General features: G+C 38.5%; 2 protein-coding genes across 3 annotated transcripts in view; both read left to right on the forward strand.

The window, feature by feature from the left end:
* Window positions 1–14,504, forward strand: part of neto1l (neuropilin (NRP) and tolloid (TLL)-like 1, like) — a 58,575-nt gene extending 44,071 nt beyond the window's left edge. Inside the window, exons 7-11 of one of the 2 annotated variants that reach the window (XM_041065962.1) lie at window positions 2,735–2,817; window positions 3,437–3,582; window positions 9,821–9,934; window positions 11,805–12,432; window positions 14,417–14,504. In XM_041065962.1, the coding sequence (XP_040921896.1) occupies window positions 2,735–2,817; window positions 3,437–3,582; window positions 9,821–9,934; window positions 11,805–12,432; window positions 14,417–14,504 (1,059 nt within the window). Of the gene's footprint in view, window positions 1–2,734; window positions 2,818–3,436; window positions 3,583–9,820; window positions 9,935–11,804; window positions 12,433–13,351; window positions 13,413–14,416 lie in introns of those variants that run through there. The other variant, XM_041065963.1, reaches the window with a different exon arrangement.
* Window positions 14,505–18,204: 3,700 nt separating this feature from the next.
* On the forward strand, window positions 18,205–20,661 carry timm21 (translocase of inner mitochondrial membrane 21). The gene is made up of 6 exons (XM_041065940.1): window positions 18,205–18,753; window positions 19,060–19,122; window positions 19,218–19,315; window positions 19,431–19,504; window positions 19,777–19,882; window positions 20,131–20,661. The coding sequence occupies exons 1-6, from the start codon at window positions 18,423–18,425 to the stop codon at window positions 20,221–20,223; spliced, it is 765 nt and encodes a 254-aa protein (XP_040921874.1). The 5' UTR covers window positions 18,205–18,422; the 3' UTR covers window positions 20,224–20,661.
* The last annotated feature ends 1,087 nt before the right edge of the window (window positions 20,662–21,748 follow it).

The following is a 21,748-nucleotide window of genomic DNA, read 5'->3' on the forward strand; positions in this document are numbered from 1 at the left end:
CTAATGTTTCAGGTTTTACAGTTCCCAGTGGCAGTGGGATGTGAATCATTGGATTTGTAGATAAAATAGTACATTTATGGTATCTTCTAGGTACAAAACCCAATAAATAGATTCAGTGAGATGTGCTGGATCGGTTTATTTTGCATAAGCACATCAAAAGCATCCTGTTGCTCCTGATGTCCCGTTGCTCCTTTTGCACCACAACCCCTACTCTGCTTAAAACATCCAGGGAACTAGCGTGACAAGGAAACTGTCCTCATGGGAGGACAAACCCATGAGCTGTAGCAACAGCATGAGGGACACAGCAACATCTACAGGCACGAGCACAAGAGTCCTGTTAGTTCTCATCTGCTTTGAAAATAATTATTACCCATTACCTTCTTAAGGGGAGGAGGAGCAACAACTGCAACACATCTTTGATGTTAATGCAGCTCTTCCAAGCTGTGAAAAGTTGAATAAGACCTTATGTTTAGTTTGACAAAACATGTAAGGCCTGAAAACATAGAGCAAGTGATGCACCAGTGCACTGAGTTAAGTGTCTCAAGTACAACTCTGAAATTTGCCACAGAATAATAACAAAATGTTGAGATAGGCAGGAGATTAAAAACCAGGACATCACCAAAGTCAGTTGCGTTCATACTCAGTGGACCATGAATATCCTCAGAGGAATACATACAAAATGTAATGGCAAGCCACCCATTTCTGGATGAAATCCACCCACGACCTCCCATTTCATGACTCCATCTGGTTATCAGTTGTGATGGTCAAACTGGGAGGATTATGCTCTTTAATGATGGTAAGCTCATTGCTTTAATCAGCCATTAGCAGCAAATGAAGTGTATTTTTTTTTAAAAAGTGAATGTACACTTTATCAAGTATGTTTTGTATTTGAAATTAGTCTCCTCTGATTGAATTCACTTTTATTGGTTACAGATGACTACGTTTAATGCATTCTTTGTGATGTGGGTAGAAAACTTCACGTCTAATTTGACTGCCACAAGCTAATGATGGAACGACTGGGCCAAGTGTCCTAATTAACATGCTTATTGGTACTTTTTCCAATTATTTGCCTCTTGAACTCCAAATCAAATGGAGAAAAATTTGGCCGAGAGCACCTAACCATAACCTTAACCTTGACTATAACCTTTACAATTACACATTAAAATCTAACATCCCTGGAAAACATGCCGCATGAAATGGAGCCATTTTCAAACATCACCCCCATAACAACTACTTGTTATTACTGGAGGTAATTTCTGAAGGATTCCTCTCAATCCTAAGTTTTTTATATTTCTGTACATTCTACGGTGTCCTGACATTTCTCTCAGATCACTGATCTAATCACTGTATCTCCCTGAGTTCATCCCCCCCTCCATCCAAACAAATTTTAGCCACTTAAATAACCACCATCTCAAGCTTTCAATCACACTTAAAAGCAGCATGCTGGATACCCATGCAATATTGAAGAGACTACAACAGCACTCCCCAGTGACATCTGCTAAAAAATGTCTTCAGAGCTTCTTCAGTCTTCCTGCCCTGCCTGCAGCGATTAAGACATTAATATCAATAAACGTCCATACATTCTTTGGGACAAATTACGTTTAGAAAAGGCACGTACTCCCCATTCGCAGTTTATCTGTACGTACATCCATCTTTGTATTGTGAAGTCAGCAGTGACATTGAGCAGTATTTCATTCCACGATCACAGCAAGACAAAAAAAAAATGCCCCGTTTCTTGTGACAAAGCCAATTTAGCCGACAAAGTGGCAGAATATGACAAATTTTTATTAGATGGAAGATTATTGACACCAGTATGAGACCTCAGGGGAATTGGCTAGCTTGTTTTCGCCCTTCTATTCATTTGACTTGTCATGTTGTTGAAGCCGAGTTGACATTGCATGGTCCATTATCCTGCTCCATCTGCAGCTTTCGTCTTTGGGCATTTAAAGCCTCACATTTCCCTGTCACAGTTCGGGAGTGGTCCACTCATTAACCGTAATGATGGCGAGTGCTGTGCGCAGCCGACCAGAACCATAGCTGTGATTGGGTGATCTCAGCCTGATGAATGACTGACAGACAATGATGTGGAGGCAATTGGGAAGCTGTTGTGAAGAGTCAAGGTGGATAGCAAGGTGGATATTTCATTCAACAAGGGATTGTTAGGATAATAAAATAGTCCATATACTGTACATACCTGTCATGGTTGGAAAGTCTTTGTTATATACTGTATATGTTTGGAGTCCGTTGATCTAAAAGCTGCTTGAATTTCAAAGAAATGGCCTCTGTGTGAAATGAACTGTAAGTAGATGACTTTTTCTCTCTTGAACAGCCAAATCTTGTGGCAAAATATCCAAGGTCTCCTTAAAGTTTAACAAGGGTGTAGGTTTTTGTATAATGTTTTATCTGAACAGATATGGATAATGAGTCTAAAGCTAATAGACTCAGTCTGTCGCCGACTCCTCATTTGATATGCGAATGTAATGACTTTGTACAGGCTGCAGTCTGTCAGTCTTATTTCATTACAGGGCTGCTATATCAGGCACTGGGATAATGAGTAAGATGCGCAGGCCATAATAGGACGGAGCTGAAATCTTTTCCCTCACTCTTCTTTGCTCTGTTTTGTTCACCTCGTGTGCGTTGTCCAAATGTTGTACCGTCCTTTCATTTTCCTCACTTGATCTCTTCTTTTTTCTCTTTGTATTTTCCCTCCTCTCTGCCTTCTTACACGGGACAGATCTACCTGCGTTTTCTCGACTATGAGATGGCCAATTCCAATGAATGCAAGCGCAACTTTGTGGCAGTGTATGATGGCGGCAGGTGTGACTTTCTGACATGTTGACTCTCTCATTTCAATAAAATCATACAGAGGCTCAAAGCTGCCATATTGCATTTTTTAGACCCTTTATCTCATTATCATGACTGATTATGTCAAGGCAAGAAAATAGTGCTTTTGACAAGACAGTTACTTTGCCCTAGTGAATCATGAATCAATTTCTGACATAAATAGAAATATGATTTTATCTTTCTATTCCCGATTAAATATTAAAAAAATTTAAACTATTTCTTTAATAGAATAGCCTGAATACAATTTCATAGGCATCTTCATTTGAAAACAACTTTTTATCTCAAGAGAAGCATATATTAAAATCACGATCAAAGAAAACAATACTTGATATGTTGAGATGAGGGTATAATGGAATCAGTTACTACAATGTGCTTAAAAACAAATATGAGCTCCTTAACAATCTGATTTGTTATCTTGAGATAACCACAATATTCACTAATGATTAAGGGATAATGGGACTAAAAAATTTGGAGCAACCATGGCTACTTTGAATTTCTTTTAAATAGTGTGCATGGTTGAGACGCACAGCAAATTAGTCTGAGTTACTCGATAATAAACCATGCTTTCTAATCTCATGCTGTCTCTTCTCAGTTCGGTGGAAGACCTGAAGAGCAAGTTCTGCTCCACGGTGGCCAATGACATCATGCTGGTTTCCACACTGGGTGTCATCCGCATGTGGGCGGACGAGGCCAGCCGCAAAAGTCGCTTCCGCATCCTTTTCACAACCTACCAAGAACGTAAGACGCTACTCAAGAAGCAAACACCTACTCTCATGCATGCACTGTTTATCATAAAGATGTTTACTGCAACGTGACCCACCCAAGGGAGAAACTGATTAGTTTTATTAATCAGAGCACCACTCCATGACAGTGACACTGGTGCCAAAATAAAACAGGGCTACTCTTTAGTGGTGGCTATTAAAGGAAGATGGAGGCACAGTGACCGCATTTATGGTGAGTTATATCAGATGCCATTCGTTGGAAAGGTGCTGTCAGAGGTTTCCATTTAGTTTTATGACCATTTAAACAGCACCGAGCAGGAAACCAAGGAACATGATTTCCATTATAAGAAATATAGCCTTTGGGTGATTGTGAATATGACGCTGTTGGTGGATTTGAGCTCAAGTCTGCAGAGCTACCACAGGTGGGGCATCTGCACCGGTTAATTTCCTTTTTATTAAAAAGTAAAAAGATCAAGATAGAGAAAAATCGAGGAGACAGAGCCTGAGACAAAGGAATATCAGGGTGTATGTATGCTCGCATCTACACATTTTCTTTGAGCCAAACACTTGAGACAGAGATTAAAATTCACACTAACACACACACACACTCACACAAACATACACACATACGCAAACACAACCTTCATCTTTCTTATTCAGTGGCTTCTCAGTGATGGAGCTTGTAGTTTGACAGGGGTTGCAGAGGGCATTCTTTGTAGTAGCGAGGTGAATGAAGAGGGTCTGAGGCTTATGGGTATACAGTATGTCAATGTCATTCACAGCCTTTTAATGCCACAGACACAAGCACATACTTAACCCTGTGAGCCCGTACGTATCATATATGATACCCACATTTCTGGGACTCATTGCATCACCATCAAGCATAAACTTTGCATTTAACCCTTTTAGATGAACTCTTATGCTCGTATACTGACTCCTGGTGGACCCCCCTCACTTTTCCAAATGTTTTGACATGTGTGATACAAACAAAAAATATAATTAGAATTTATTTTTTTAATTATTTTTTTTTTACATTTTGTCAAAGGGACAAATAAAGAGTTCATATTTGAAAAATTAGAATTTTCTGACCATTCTTTCATAGTTCAGGTCTCACAGGGTTAAACACACACATACTGCACTATAGGACGTTGCATCGGCATTTTTAGAGCTTGAAGAGGAATCTCACTAAGCAAACAGGGTGTGGATAAAAATTAAAACAATAACCGACATCTAAAAAAAATTTATTATAAAATACTTCAAATGCAAAGATTATATTAAAAGTATTATGAATTCCTAAAAGAATGTTTACAGTTCCACTGACATTTCAAAGAGGTGCTTTGGCCTTTATGTTTATGATGGCATATGCTTCCTTTCAGGATGCTCTATTGATGCCACAGTGCGTCATATTGGGATTATGGTTATTAAGAAGCAGAAATAATTGATGTTGGATAAAGTCCTGTACCTAGAATGGTTATTTGAAAGTGAGTTGAATTCCTTTATACGGCATGGTTGATTGGATTTATTGAATGTCATAAAGTACACCCACACCAATAAGGAATCATCAAACCCTGAAGGACAATCAGTCGATGCTCCTTGTACATCTACAACGTGTCTCTATTGGTTGTATGCTGTAGCGATAAGATAAGATAGCTTAGTTACCAGCTTCTTCAGAATAGGTGACAGCCGCGGCTGAGTTGTTTGTGTTGTGAAATCAGTGTCCCTTTTGTAAGGCCCCTCTCACCAAGCAGAGCCAGGATGTGCTGTTGCCAGGGCAACGCTTCTGCCTAAGTCACTCAGGCGATCCCCCAGCCAGACCTCAGCGTTTAGAGCAACATCCACCACAGCTCAGCAGCACTGCACCAAACCTGTCAACAGTCAATGAACAGGTGTATCAGAGCTGTGGAAAACAGACACAGTAGAGCAACTAATTCAGTCTTGTGTTCACTCATAACTTGTTTTTAGTGCAAATCAACTTTTTTCAAGAATTCTGAAAAAATAGAGCACAGTACCTCACATTGGTATTCGTGGAGGGCTGCAGCTTATTGCATTTTTTTAAATAGAAAAACAGGGTGGAACTGCAGCGTATATGTAGTAAGTGTAATTTAACTTCCTACTTTTTAAATATTTTTAGAGACGAAGCTATATTAAATGACTTGTGTACAAGATGTAATGACGTAAATCTAATTTACACCTTTGTATTATGTGTAGGAATCATTTTACTGATTTTTAGTTGTGTGCACTTGTATGTTTTTTTTCTGTATATGTACACAAAACACTGACAAGAGTGTTTTAACTTCTCAACCAAGTGAGCTAAATTCCACCTGACAGTTATGTAATTGAGCTTTTAAAGGACAAATCCACCTTTAAAGGTCCTTTGCTGCCCTATGACAACCTCTATTTGTTATGTGAGGTGTACAAATTTTTGGCATGTAGGGCAAATGTTAGAGGAAGATTTAAGACTAGTTAAGATTGTTCTGTCAGTATTTGGCTTTGTGATAGAGACATGGCCATAACTGCTATGTGTACTACAAAAGCATCGTAAGAAGTTACTTCCCCTCACCTCAGGTGGAAGGAAGACGTTTTGTAACTGTTACAAGTGACCGTGTTACTCTGTTACAGGTGCACTAGCTGGATTTGCAGCTTTTAGGGCGTTTTTTTTTTTTTACAATAAGTGTTCCCCAGCCATGGTAGATCCTAAGCCTTAATGTTTTTTTTTTCACAGCTGCTGGTTCCCAGTGGGACAGTGTAAGTTCACATACAGTGTGTGAAGTATCAGAAGTCAAACAGTTATGAAAGCAATTATGTCTTCAGTGATAAATTTGCTTGTGTGACATCTCATCTGTCAGCACTGTTACGCCTCACCAACAGATACCTGTCTACAGGGTTGCAGATGGAAACTTGCTCCGGCTTCACTACACACATCACTTCTTGTCTCTTGTAAAGCTTCTTCATTGCGCGCATGAAACCATTTGAGACCAGCATAGCAAAACATGGATCTTTGCTATGTCTTAGATCAGATTACATTGTCTCTACACACTTGTTATCTTGGTTGCTTTGGGATCAAGAAGAATACTGTGTACTAGTCATTTGTTAACAGTAAATGTAATCCACTTAATTTGCTGACAAAGCCCAGTATCTTCGGCTAGTGTATTTATACTGCATACAGTCTAATCCATAGCAACACTTAAATTAAATTAAATTAAATTAAATTTCTCTGCAAGGTCAAGCAGAATACAAGCAGAATTATTAGTCTAGACTATCGTATTAGTCAAAGCAAGTCAACTGTGGTTTATAGAGCACATTTTTTATAACCAGCATTTACCAAGGTACAGAAAAATTTTGAGTACACTTTAAGAGGAAAATGAAGAAGTGAATATGAATAACAGACAAAATTTTATTATATATATATAAAATTAAATGTCTGTAAGGGGAAATTAAAATGTAGACTGTTCCACACGTAAGGATCTGAGGCATTTGGGCTCCCCAAGAGACTGCAGATAAAAGCTAGTGTCAGTCCATGCTATGCTGTAAAAACAAATAAAATAATGTTTAAATCTAGTCTACAGTATATTTCACTGGTAATCAGTGAAGAGAGACCAGTACCAGAGAGATGTGATGTGTCTTTTTGGTACCAGCGAGGAGCATTTTGAACTTCCTGCAGGCGAGGGAGGGACAACTGACTGACTCTCACGCAGTTCATTCGTTCATTAATTGTCAATTAATATAAACAATGATGACAAAAAATAAAAATATAGTATTGATGAAATGAATGATTATATCACTACAGGTTTGAGCGCTGAAAAAAACCCCCACCACTGTTACAAAATGAAAACAACATCAGACAAAATCCTCAGACACATAATCGTAGAAAAAGCCTAACCGCATTCCCATAAAACAAAATCACACAAAACATAAATCTATAATGCTTATTTGACTTGAAAAAGCGCTGGAAGCCACACACAACCATGTGTGGCTTCCAGCGTTTCACTGCAGAAGCCTCTTTGCTCTTAGAGCCCACCACTCCCCCCCCCACCCACCCTCTGCAGAGACACCCAGACTATTTTCATCAGCCACTCATTTAGGAGTTAATTTATGCTTCCAGCAGTGAATGTGAATGTTTCTGTGTGGGCAAAAGGGCACTTTTATTACAGAATGTCTCAAAATTAATTTCGCAGGAGATTAGTGTGGATCGCGCTCTGTTATAACGTCTGGTCTCGCCCTGTGGTGTGTGGAACAGACAGAGGGACTCAGCAGCAGAATGAAAAGGAGTGGGCTCCCTCTGGTGGTTAGATCTCTTAACACACACACACAAAAAAAAAAATGTTGCTGTTTTGGCTTATACAGTATGAAAGAAAAAGGATGAAAAGCAGAGAAACAGAGGCAGGGGGAGAAAATGAGAAGAGGAGTATCAGAACACACACAGAGAGCCAATATGGCTCAGGAAATGCTGGCAAAGGCCCAGAAAGGATGGGATACAGAGAGAGATAGAGATAAGTCACTCTAATTTGGTGTGTTATTATTCACTTGGGATGAGTGCTGGGATGAAAACAGCCATACATCACAGCGGTAACACTGTCAAATAGTCCCCAGCTCTGCCTCACCACTGGCAAGCTGCTTTAGTACGCAGTGCCAGCGTTGTGTTTGAGAGGGGGGAGAGTGGGAGATAAAGGAAGAGAATGAGAGACATGCACAAAGAAAGAAAGAGCGAGAGAGAGAGACTAAGAGAGGGGGAAGGATGTATCCGCCACTACCGAACAGCTAGCAACAAAATAGAGCCATCCATTATATTCACATCAGTGAGGAAAATAAGTAACTTTTGGAATGTCTGGAAATTGAAAGTGGTTTCAGAATAACATCCCCCTAAATACTTTCCTCCTTGGCAGATGGTACATGGTCGATTCTTTGATTCTATTCTGCTATAGTGGCACCTACAATTACATTTACTCAAGTGCAGTAGTTAAACACAATATTTAGTAGTAGGAGTATTTCTATTCGATGCTATTGTAATTTATAATTCTCTTAAATAATTAAAATTACCTCCACTTCAACCACCTGTCACATTGAAATGTGGCTTACGATTTCATGTATTAGTAGGGATAAAATAATAACATTCCATGTTAATACTTTTTAAGTATGTTTAAACATGTTTTGCTGTTAATAATTAGGCCCTTTTTCCTCGGGTGGACAACATGTCTTCTCAGAATATATGGTTATAAATCATTTGTATATTGACATATATAATTTTATATGTAAATATTTATGTATATCCTATAATAAACACTATACACTGTAGATTCAATGGGACAAACTTTAGTAGCCTTAGCTTGCCATGCCACTGTTCTACAGTGACTGACAGTAGGAAGCAATAAATTGGTCAATCAGATGGCTTATGCATTAGTATGATTGGCTGCTGAGAGCAAGGGCACCTTGGTTTTAAATTATGAAGCTGTATGACGATGGAGCCTGTAACATTATCCCACTGATTTTACAACCACATCTTACTGATGGGTGGCTCTACTTCTCAAGCTGTTGTCATTAGAAAGGAGGAGACGATGGCAGCGTTGTGTCTCAGACAGTCAGGCCGCACAGCGAGGGCAGGTGCCATGATGGGATCGTGTGTTTGAGTACACATTCTTGTTTATTGCCTGGTTTAGATTTGTGTTGACAAGGGCTGCGCACCGAGGACAAACAAACAACATCTTGCATAAACAGAGAGGATTTGTTTTGGGGTTTGCTATGTGTGCAGATGATTGGGAAATGTCATGGCTATCTCTCTCTCCAGACACCACAAACACCCACATGCGCACATATACAGTACACACACATACACACGTATACCAGGCAATTCATTCATATCCACAAGTTGTCTCTGCAAATGTTTGAAGAGGAGGATGAGGATGAAAATTCATGAAGAACAGATGGGTTCAGGGGGAACAGGTCTGAAATCTGAGTAATGCCCATCCAAATTTATTTCTTCAAAATCTGGCACACTGGAAGTTCTCTTCAGCTGTACTTCAAATACTGATTTGTGCTGCAGCAAGAGTCCTACTCATTTGCTGTTAATGATGAGAAATTCACTAAAAACTAGTCTTAACTTTTTAAAGAGCTGTTTCTAAGGCTTCGGAGTGAGCAAGCTAAAGAGGAATGTTTCAGTTAAAAGGTTTCACTACAGATTTCTGTCATCTCTTAATAATAAAGAAACACATAAACAGGCTCTCGCAACTGTTGTGTTCATTTATTCTCCTCTTTTTCAGCTCCATGTGATGCAGATGCCTTCTTCTGTCACAGTAACATGTGCATAAACAACACGCTGGTGTGTAATGGTATGCAGAACTGTGTCTACCCCTGGGATGAGAACCAGTGTAAAGGTGAGATGTTACACTTCAGCTCACTTGGCGCCACATAAACCAACGCTTGTAGGTTTATGAGAAGAAGTTGCAGCAAGAGGCTGGGTTTGTACCACAATGAACTGGTGTATTTTGGACTGAACCACAGATAAACTCCTCCTGCTGTGACTGTAGTCAACAATAAGGGGCACTATACTCATTGTAAAAATCTCATCTGTTTGACTTTTGATCAGGCAATTTAACGCAATTGAATATTCTTTTTTTTTTTGGTACCATAGTATTTTGTATTGGAAAAGGACTGATAAAGCAAATTAATTTTATTAGAATTACTATGTTGAATTATTTGGTTTTGTGATGCAGATTATATATATTACTATATGTTTTTAAATAAAATAACAATATATATTAGTCATAAATTCCCAATCATTATCAGCTGACTTTATGAGACATGTAACAATTTGAATTCATCCTCAAACTAATCCAAGTCTTGGTCCAAGTTGATGCCCAAGAACTGCTCCCTCATGAAAATGTCATGCTCTACTCTCTTTGCTTCTGCTCTTTGAAGGTGCCCTCCTTATTTTACCTTGTTTCCCTGCCTCAAGGCAAGCAAGGCCCTGTGTTCTCCCTTACTTTGCGATACTATCAATTTCTTCTTCTCCACTCAGAATTTTAAAGCTACTGGATCTATACAACGATCCCCAGTGTCTCGCTACAGTACAGGCAGCTCCATAATTTATCTACACCTCTGACTTGGAGATTTCCTTATTGCGGCATCTTCGTATATGATGCCATTCCAATAATTAGTTGACATGTGTTAAGACTCTGGGGATGACCTAGTTTTTCCTCTGCGTTATATTGGGAATTAATTAGTCCTCTGTTACTTGACCCTTCATGACCCATCACTGCTTTCCAAGTACAAGAGATGAGATCTATACTGTAGGTCCTCTGAGGCCATGTAAAAAAAAAAAAGCGATGTGTTTCCTACATACACGGTTGTGCTTGGTTTGTGGTTAAACTTGTGAAACTCTTTCTCACGTGCTACAAATTCTTTTCAGCTTTGAGGTTTTTTTTTAATACACTAAACCTCTAGCTGCACAGTTACCCTTGTCTCTTTGAATCAAATCTGCCTGTGTATCCTGTATGTACTGTAACTCTCTGAAGCTTTAAGCAGAGCCGATGACAAATTGCATCAATTAAGTAAATCCTGCACGGCCCATTCCTCACTCAGACTAAGATACCTCTCCACCCTGCAGTCTGAGTTTCAAATTGTGCAGAACTCAGCAAGAGGAGGCCATGTTTCTCAGCCTGTTCCTCTTGTCTTCCGCCTTCTCTCTGCTCTAGTAATGCATAGGTCCACCACGGTGCCCACATTTGTCCTCATTAGCGGTAAAATGTCAAGTTTTATTTCTTTCTCCTTTATGCGTCTGAATGTAACCATTTACTGTCAGTGAAGCTGAGCGTGCTGTGCTACAAGTTCATCCAGCATTTAAATGTCACAGATCTCCCTGCAGATTGCCTCTCTACACACTGTTAGTCTGTGGTTTCCTTTGTGATAAATAGACTATAGCTACGACCCAAAATGACCTTTTTGTCCTGTATGATACCTCATGAAAGTCGTGGCCTTAACCTTACATGATAAGGTCCATTTGTTAGGAGATGTCTTTCCTCGTGAGCCACGGTTCCTCCTTCTTTGAGCTGTTGCTAAGGACATCTTTGTGATTATTCGCTACCCCGTAGTTAGTGCTGCTATGCCTTTCAAGCTTTTGGCACATGTGTAGTTTGCAATGAAACCTGTGGCAGATTACTACTCTTATTTAAAAGATTATTATCTTTTTAAAACATCTCATAGATTATATTATAAATATTCTGTCTCTATTCTGTTGTCTCTCAGAAAAAAGGAAAGCCAACATCCTGGACAACCTGAACAACACAAACGGGACCATAATTGGTGTCACCTGTTGCATCGTCCTCATCCTCCTCATCGTCTCTGTTATTGTCCAGATCAAGCAGCCACGTAAAAAGTACATCCTCCGGCGTGAGGACTTTGACCCCACCATGTTCCAGGAGGTTTTCGAGCCACCTCACTATGAGCTGTGTACTTTACGGAGTGCCACCACAGCTGCAGCGGCCTCAGCAGACTTAGTCGACCTGGCGGAAGACTTCGAGAACTACCATGCCCTTCGCCGTGCCTCCTCACGCTGCGTCCATGATCACCACTGTGGGTCCACTTCCAACCCCGGCTCTGCCCACATATCCCAGCTGTCACTCAGTGGACGAGGAAGCCGTGGAAACTTGAGCGCTCACGACGGCGCGGCCGCCACTCTGCTCACAGACCTTCCGCAGCCACCCATGGCAGTGCGGCCCTTGCTGCCGGCCACGGGAAACCGCAGGAGCATCTTGGTCATGAAGCACAGCTATTCGCAAGAGGCAGCGGACAATGGATGCGACCTGGACGACGACCTGGAAGAAGTTCCCACCACCAGCCACCGGCTTTCACGCCACGAAAAGGCAGTACAGCGGTCAGTATCCATAGATTTCTGATGAGGGAAGAACAACAACCCTAGAGTTAACTATGGGGATGTTTGAAATGGGTGTGGGATGAATGCTTTTATTTTCATTTTCCTCTTATTTTAGCTTTGTTCTTCCTCTTCCTCTCATTACTTTTTTAAGATTATGATAAGCTTCTTTTCTTGCATTGATCCTTGTTCTTTGTTCCCTTTCTGTCATTAAAACCCGTTTTCAATTTATCACAAAGGGCTAAATCATGATAGACAAAAATTTGCCCCCTCATCCTTGAACATGTCAAGCTCTCCCTGCTTGCTTTCCTCAAGTGGTGATTTATAACTTAAATCCATAAACTCTACTGTACTTAGAGGTTTGTCGTAGATCTTTAAAATACAGACCTCATTTTAGCTGAGCTTAATTCTGGAATCAGTCCAATTTTGACTGTGAACACAAGGGCTTGAATTGGTGCCTGATATTTATAGAGATGACTAATGTCGTTGACATGAATGCAAATTATCCTAAAATATGCATTTGTATTCCTACCTGTGATACTGAAAATATATCTATAATATATATCTAATATTCTATCAAGCTTAACATTTTGGCATGGACAAGAGTCCACAATAATTTTACTGTTTACTTGCACCTTGACTGCTTGAAAAGTAACTGTTTACAAAAACACTATGTGAAGGCATCAGAGTACATTTTTGGAGAAAATGCTTTGAACACGTCTTTCTCCTGCATGCTCTTTCTATGTGCTCTTTCCAGAGTGTTCTTGATTGTTTATTAACTTTCTACAAATCTGCATGCAAGGCTCCCAGAGATTAGCAAAGCACTAAATGAAGTTGATTGATGTTATGTAGCACAGTATGCATTCTGACCTCTCTATGCAAAAGGAATTTGACATTAAATGAAAGAGCCGTGACATTTCAGGTTCTGCCTCATTGGCTCTTTGAGCAAACATGAATCAGAGTACAACACAACTAGGGTCTAAGAGACAATCTCAAGGTAAGCACCCTTATCCAACAATCGACATCTTTATATGTTGTTGTGTAGTCATCATTTGCCCAGTCAGTATATACTTTTATGTAATTTTTTTTTCCTTTTCTGTGATTTTTGCACAAGTTTATATTTTTATTTTTTATGTTTTTTTTTAATTGTTCATTTTCACCAAGATGGTTTTCTTGCTTGCAGCCATCTTGTCCTCCAAGTGAGTTTGTTTGAAAGTCTTGTGATGCTCAAGTTGACTGTATGTCCTCATCTCCCGAGGACATACATTTTATCACTCAGTGGATATTCATTAGCATGGACTTTTTTCAGGCATCTTTAGTTGAAGCTGTTATCAGTTTATATGTCTAACGTGTTTTTTTCTCCCAGAAGGCCTATAGCAAATATTTCATATCAACAAATGTAAAAAGTAAAAGCACAAATTTGAAAGCAGACACGATCCCAGATGTGATTAAACTACATCAGTGGGAGTTTTGAACACAAGGAAATCATTTAAATATCTAATTAATCTCTTTGTAATTTACAAATCTTTACTGATTACACACTTATACAGAATTTCTCTGTAGTTTTGCATGATCTATGTCACTTGTAGTATTTGATTTTGTGTTTGGTTAATTGTGAAGCATAGTATTTATGCCTGTGTGTAACATTTCATGTGTATGCTCCACAACTGGTGCTTTCATGAGGATGCTATTTGCACAATACGTTACTATAACAAATTAGTTGCATAAATTTGAGATGCAAAGAACTGATGAGAGCCTTTTTGTTTTCATTCTTCATTATAAAGTTAAATTTAGTAAAAAAGAAAATTCCGTGCAGAGCTATTAAATATCCTGCTTGCAGCTTTATGCCTGCATGTAATGGAGCAGTCACATAAAGTGCTACCCTTTGTTGTGTCTTTTAGTGTGAAAAATGTGCTGTCCTGTTGTGTGTGTATGTGTGTGTGTCTGCTTATGTTCTACATTATGTTGCATTGTCTCCATCATGTAGACTTCTTGAGAATAGTGAAATCCTGGATCAGTACGAACGGGCGTCACTGACATATGAAAAAGCGGAGCGGAGATTTACACCAGCATGATGCTGATGATGGTGAAGGGACATTCTGACGAAAAGGATACTGAATATTGTATTCGTGTGCAAAGATGAACACAAAGGACAGCTGCGATGCTGTTAAGCGGAGATGGTTTTGAAAATTGGTCAGCTCTGTGCTCCACGTACTTGTAGTCAGTCCAGATTTTTTTTTTTGTCTCAACTGGAACAATATGGACCTTTAGAGTGAACATGATTATTGATTATTGAATTTTAAATTCGGGACGTTAGTCAGAAACATATCTGTCATTGTCATAGATTCCTTGCTGATAACAAAAAATCAATGTGAGCAAACACCTTCAAGTTCATTTTTAAGCATGTATTTTTCAAATTAGTGGCGTACATATTATGATTTGAATAGCAAATTATAGATGCTTGCAGTTTGTCAAATTTCGAACGATTTATGTTATTAGGGAAAATTGGAATTAAACTCAATGAATTACTAACCTAATTAAATTTAATACTGTTGGAAATAACTAGAAGCAGTTTAATTAGAATAACTATTCTAGATCCAGTTGTATGGCTTGTGCATGCTTCTTTGATATCCATTAAAACATTAACATATTAACATTAACATTAAAATACGAAAGGCTTCCATCCACTAACACATAAGTTAAATGGGCATAAGAAGTGATTAAAATAAAAAAAAAAAAAAGCATCTTTAAAATTTATTAATTGCACTGCATGCAGTTGCTTAGCTAATTCATTAGATAAAGAAAATTACACAAATAAATATCACCATTTTCATTCTAACTCTGACTCCCTTATAAATACATTGGCTAACTTTCGTTAATACTTTTTGTTTCTTTGTTGGTTTATTTTTTTTTTGGTGAACATATTTACTTCAAGTCTGTTTGTCTTCTAACTCTCTTCTACTGTAAGAGCTTAGTATCTTTGTATCAAAACAGACTTTTCTACTAGGGCAAATTGAAAGGATGACAGTTTTTACAGTTACTCAAATTATCTTTCAGGGCTGATTTTACTGATGCTTTGTAAAAATAAAAAAAAAAATAACAATAAAGCTTCACCTTTTTTTCTTTGTTTTATTGGCTTTATTGGTCAGTAGTTCCTCTGTCCCCTTTAGTGTGTCCTCTTTAGTGTCCTTTAGTGTCCTCTTTAGTGTAATACAAACTGTACAGCACACGCCGTCCACGTTTCACTATCATCTTTTTAGATGTGGGCCTATTCGTTGTGGCTGATTTGCTTTACAGGAAGACTAGAACCAAACCAGAAGGATTCCTTTCACCAAACAGGACAATAAAGTGAACCCTAGATGGTTCAGGTAATCCAAGGCATCCGACAGACTTAAGTTAACTGACTTTTTGTGTTTGTCCTAATAAGATTAACCACATACATTCACTGCAGAGGGAAGATCAGCTCTGAGCACAATGACATAAACACATACAATTCACGTCTTTTTTATGCTCTATCATTGTCCAGATACCTATTTTTTCTTCTTATTGTGTCAGTGTTATAGTATTTTCCATTGTGTGCATTATTTTCTGTATTCAGTGCAATGTATGTATTGTTTACATCCATGCTTTCTTTTCCTTCCATTTACACACAGTCATGCTCCTGCAGATACTGAATCTTTTTTTTTCTATACCAACATTGTTCTGTGTGTTGTCTCTGTTTCACAATTGTGTCAACCTTTGTTACGGATATTAAAAACTGTTCGAAACAACTCACACATACACACATTTACTCCTCTTTCTCTGACTCTTCTGTGTTTTCCACTCTCTCTCTTACACACACACACAGTCACAAATCATCTGCCAGTATATAGATGGAGGAAGACACCTCAGTAATTAAGTAAGTCTGAACCAATTCGATCGCAAGCAGCCCAGGCAGCAGATGAGAAAAGCGTATAGGGCCCAGAAGAGACTTCAAGTAATAGTGTTTTCATTTCTCTGCAGATACATCAGACAGATGCATCATTCCTCTGCATCTTGCCAAGTCTGACAGCATTCGGAGCTAAGGTTTCCCTCCCTTGTGCATCTTGAGTGAACTATTGCCCTGAGCAACTTTACTAATGTAGAGTGCTGTGATAAGATTTTTTTTTTTTTAAAGGTTTGTGATGTATGCATCAAGTTTTTCTTCTTTGCTTTGGACCGCAGAGGTGCATTTTCCCTACCTGTGCTCCAGAACTGGCTGGAATTGACGAGCCATGGAACACTGACCATTTCAGATACAGGACTGAAAGGTTTTTTTTGTTTGTTTGTTTGTTTTGGCTTTGTTTTCTTTTCTTTAACGTTTTTGAGAAATAGAGTACCTTTAATGTAAAATTGTTAATGGAGAAAAAAAAAACAGAATCAGGTTTTTTTTTAAGTCATTTTCATGTAACCATCAAAATATGAAATTGCATATTTCAGCTGCTGAATTTTCATTATATTTCTTATTTTAATGCCATGTCTTTATAGTAGAGTATCAGGTTGTTTTTTATATCTAAAGAATTACTGAAAGCCCCGTTGAGAAGACGGGAAAACCGAATGTGTGAAATTAAGTGATGTGAAACTTCATAAATGGGTGCAAACAAGACTCTACTGACCCATCAACTAACCTTTATTTATTGGCACTTTTACTGATGTCTGATCGTTACTTACTTACATGTCTTTCTGTCTATCTCCTTGTCAAATTTCATTGAATTATGGTGTTTTTTTTCTAAATCCATTTGCATATTTTATGTGATTACACATTAAGAAAATGCTGGACAGAATGTTTTCAATAAACTAATGTTTACTGATTTTATTGTGATGATTTATTTTGCCAGTTGTGTCTAATTTTCTCGCTTCGCTTCGCATGTTGTCAGACAACGGCTGACACAAAGACCCTCTCAATACCAGAGGATACACCAAAGGTCCCACAGCCATGACTTTGTTTAAGGATTTTGCAAGGGTTGTCCGCTTTTCTCTGTCCTATGTCATCATACACTGACACTAACCTAATACTTTAGGGGTTTAGGATTAAAAAAAGCTCACAGACCACCAGAGCTGTCTACGTCTCCTCAAAGGGAGTGTGGACGTGTCAGTGAAGGTTCCTGATTTACAACCTTGCAGCTGCTAACTTCAGACATCTTATTGACATCATTGCCAGAACCTTTGCCTGGGAATCCAACAAAGATAATATCATGATGTCATGTAAATATGTAAATCAATGACGTCCAGGAATTAAAGGGGGACTTAGGACAACCCAAGTTGTTGGTTGCCATAGTTTCATTTTTCATTAGATTCCCCAGAACAAATGGTGCAGTTTTAGAAACACTCAAAACACCAATCAGTCCACAAAGTCACTGAGATCCCACTGATGTGAACGTTAACTGAAGCTGCGACATAATTGGCTGATTCGATAATTGCATGAAGAAGCAAGTGTAGGGGTGTTCCTACTAAAGGGCTGGGTGGGTGTATTCTATGCGCATGATAGTGCAAACTTATTTACAGTACATGTAGCTATGATAAAAGTTTTTTTTTTCCTTATTCAATACAGTAGCACAGGACTTAGCAGTCAGGCTGCCGGTGTAGGTGGGCGTGGAGAGTGTCCCCATGTTCTCACTCACTCACTCACTCTTGATTCTTATCAGTATGCCAAGGTGCTGGTGCTCTTTTCTGTAAAGGTGAGTTACCCTGAGTAAACTCAATCTCCCATGAACGCCGTGAAACGACGAGTGACGTCAGAAGCATGCGCCTCACAAATACATACACGGCACGACTGACTAGACATGTACAAGCCTTTTAGCATAGTATGTTCATGTTGGTTAATATTTTAAGCTGTGCATTCACGTAATAAGTTACTTTTATACTATTGCTGCGCACAGTAGGTTACTTTCTCATCTTTAGCTAGCTGTCGACAGTGCTAAAGAAGAGCTGGCTGTGCTGGTGACAAGAGTTTAAGCTAACCCACAGAGGACATAATGATGGCTTACACACAGATACTGAAAACCCTGCATCGAAATTTGCAACAGACGGGGACACGGTACACCGTGCAGGCATTTAAACTCACGCAGGTTAGCTTGCTCGTCCACGCACATAGGGCAGTGTCAACCGTCCCCACACCGACCTTCCACAGAAGAGCCGAGGCTCCTTCGTCCGTCCTGCCAGCACTGAGCTGCTTCGTTCAAGCACAGAGACGGCGGGGTATTTCTGTCGACTTTACAGCCAGGAATAAGAATAGCCCCGAGGACAGAGATAAGTCAGTTTCCAGGTATCAAAGTGGGAGCCCAAAGCCTTCAGCTGCACAAAAAGGTGAGCAAGGCCCTGATACACCTTGTGTCCTCTCTGAATTTTTACTCTAATTTCAGTAGGCCTAATTGTATGACAAGACATTTTTTCACACTCTCAAAGCAACTAGTAATAAATATAACATTATAATATAATATAATATGAGGTAACAAGATTGTTGTGCCTATTTTGATTGATTGATCATTTCAGTGCTACTGGTACAATGGCATTGTGTAAGGTAAATCTATTTCAGAGTCTCGTAAACATGACGTTTTTTATTATTTTGGCTGAGAACTGCTATAATCACCTCCATCCCCGATGTTTTGACAGTGAAGGAAGCTGGCAGAGACTTCTCCTACTTGATAGTTGTACTCATCGGTCTTGGAGTGACAGGTGACTATAACAACGCTTTCATCTAATTTGGCCTGACAAACATGCCGATTTCTCACCTCGTTTCAAGTTGAATAAAGTTTAAATGTTTTGTCCAGGTGGGCTGTTATATGTGGTGTTCCAGGAGCTGTTTTCTTCCTCCAGTCCAAATAAAATCTATGGGAAAGCCTTTGACAAAGTCAAGTCACACCCAGAAGTAAGAATGAAATCTCTGACTACTGAAGTCAAGTACACAGATTGCATGGATTTATTGGGTCAAATACTGCATCAAATCTACTGTGGATACCTAAAAATTTCTGTTAAAAATGTAGGTGATTGGTGCATTTGGGGAGCCAATCAAATGTTATGGTGAGACCACCCGTCGAGGAAGGAGGCAGCAAGTCAGGTAGGACTCTAGTTAATAGCCAATGATTAGAAAGCAAATGTCCAAACAAGCTCTTTATTATTAGTACTAGAAGGCAGATTAATGTTGCACATTTCTGTCCATTTCTGTTATGGACTGACAGTTCTCATATTTTCATTTTAATCTGTGAATATTTATTAGAACAAAGTCAAAGTCTTATATTAGGGATTTCAGTTTTAAAGAAGTTGTACTGTCCTTTGGTAAAAATCTGTGTTGAGGCATATTGCATGTGTGTGTGTTTGTTTCCACCTTAGTCACATGGAGTACCTGAAGGACGGGCTGAAGCATATGAGACTGAAGTTTTACATCGAAGGCTCAGAACCAGGCCTCAAAGGAACTGTACATTCGGAGTCAAAAGAGGTTGGTATCTTTCTAATTCCTTGTTCAAAGGCAGCTCTTAGAATAGATGCGACATACCAAAGGCCAGTAAATGTGATGCTGTTCTAGTATAGCTACCTGGATTTTGAAAAAAACTGTACATTTGAAGTGTATTTTCTCATGTGGCAGTAGAGACAACATATACAGCAGTGAGTTTTTACCGATTTCCACCCAGTTGAGATGTTGTTTTATCATTAAAAAAATACTAATAATTTGCTTTTATTTTACAGAATACTGACACTGGAAAATATGAGTTTCGTTACATATTTGTGGACATAGACACATACCCAAGACGGACCATCATTGTGGAAGATAACAGATAAGAAAGATGATGGACTCGAAGATTTACTTCACTGAAAAAAATGTGAATAATATGTTTCTAAAAGGCAGGATTGTGTTCTTGGACAAATAGCTAAGGATGCAAATTCTAATTTACTATTAAAAGTTGTGATGTTAAACATCAACAATTATAGCTGATTTAAACTGTGCTACAGCAATGTACTGGTCAGTATTTAGTGGAGAACTTTGCAAAGCACAGTTTCTTCACAGATATAAAATGATCATTTGATTGTTATGTGTTTCTGTTTTATAGAATATACATGTGTTACACATAATTTTTTGTTTTGGTTTTTATTTTTGATTAAAAGACTAGAAGGTGAATCTTGAAGCAACCTGTAATCAAAAATGCTTTTAAATTGCAATAAAAATGGTTATGTGCACAGTGATACACATACAAACAAAATATCAGTGTTTTTTTTCTCACAATGTTGAGTTCAAACAATGTGTCTGTGATTGATCTTGACTGATTGATCTTTTAGCTTTTTTGAATTATATGTAAGGTTTCATTGAGGCATTTTTTAGGCAACTTTTACCCAGAAAATCTTTGTTTAAAACACTATGAAAAGTATCTCTTGATCTCAGAGATCTTTAAAATGTTGCAGATTCCTTTTCTTTTGTTTTGAAATGATCTCAGTCACGTGCACCGTCTGTATATTCTGATAGGCCTGCTTTGTTAAAATGCAGGTTTATTTTAGTATTTAGTTATTGCAAAATTCTGAAAATGAGGACGTCCTTCTGGGACGTTAGATTGCATTATAGAACAATATCCACTAGATGGAGGCAAAGAATCAAGAAATGGAACAACCTGATACGACCTTTTTTAAAAAAAAAATATATATATACATATTATTTTCTAATTTGTCAGTCATTTACATATTTATATGTATTTGAATGGGTCATTTGAATAGTTTTTCAGTAGATTTTGGAAGGTATCGAGGGAAAACAGACTTTGAAGACTCCACGTTAAGCAAGCGTCTGATTTTTAAACAGGTTACTCTTGTAATAGTTTCTCGTCTTAATAAATCGATGAATTCCTGTTTTTCATATGTTAATATAATACATGTGTAATATTTTGACATTGCATATTTGGTCCCATTGCTTCCCCTTTGTCCATGCATGCTGTGCGACGTTCCGGGGCCCTCGGAAATATTAAATATTATGATGGACTTTAGAATAAAACGCGACAGCAACAAAACACGGACAGAAGACTTTCTTTTATTATTAGTGTCAACAGTGTTTTTAATGTGTGATCTTAGCAGTGGCAGAGAACTTTATTGCTTAATTGCAACCATTTGACTGTTGTATTGTTCGCGGTATTTTTTATTTAGGAGTGATGCGTTTTTAGTAATTAAAACCAACTATGAATCCATTGTAATGGGCGCTCTCATTTCCACTATCCTACGACAGCATAGAGTAGCTCCGTGCTGCTTACTTGTTATATAACGGACACCAAAGCGTCCTTTCTGGATACAATTCCTGACCGCAACAACAGCACAGGAACGTAAAAAC

The sequence above is a fragment of the Toxotes jaculatrix genome, chromosome 20, assembly GCF_017976425.1.
Source record: "Toxotes jaculatrix isolate fToxJac2 chromosome 20, fToxJac2.pri, whole genome shotgun sequence".
NCBI lineage: Eukaryota > Metazoa > Chordata > Actinopteri > Toxotidae > Toxotes > Toxotes jaculatrix.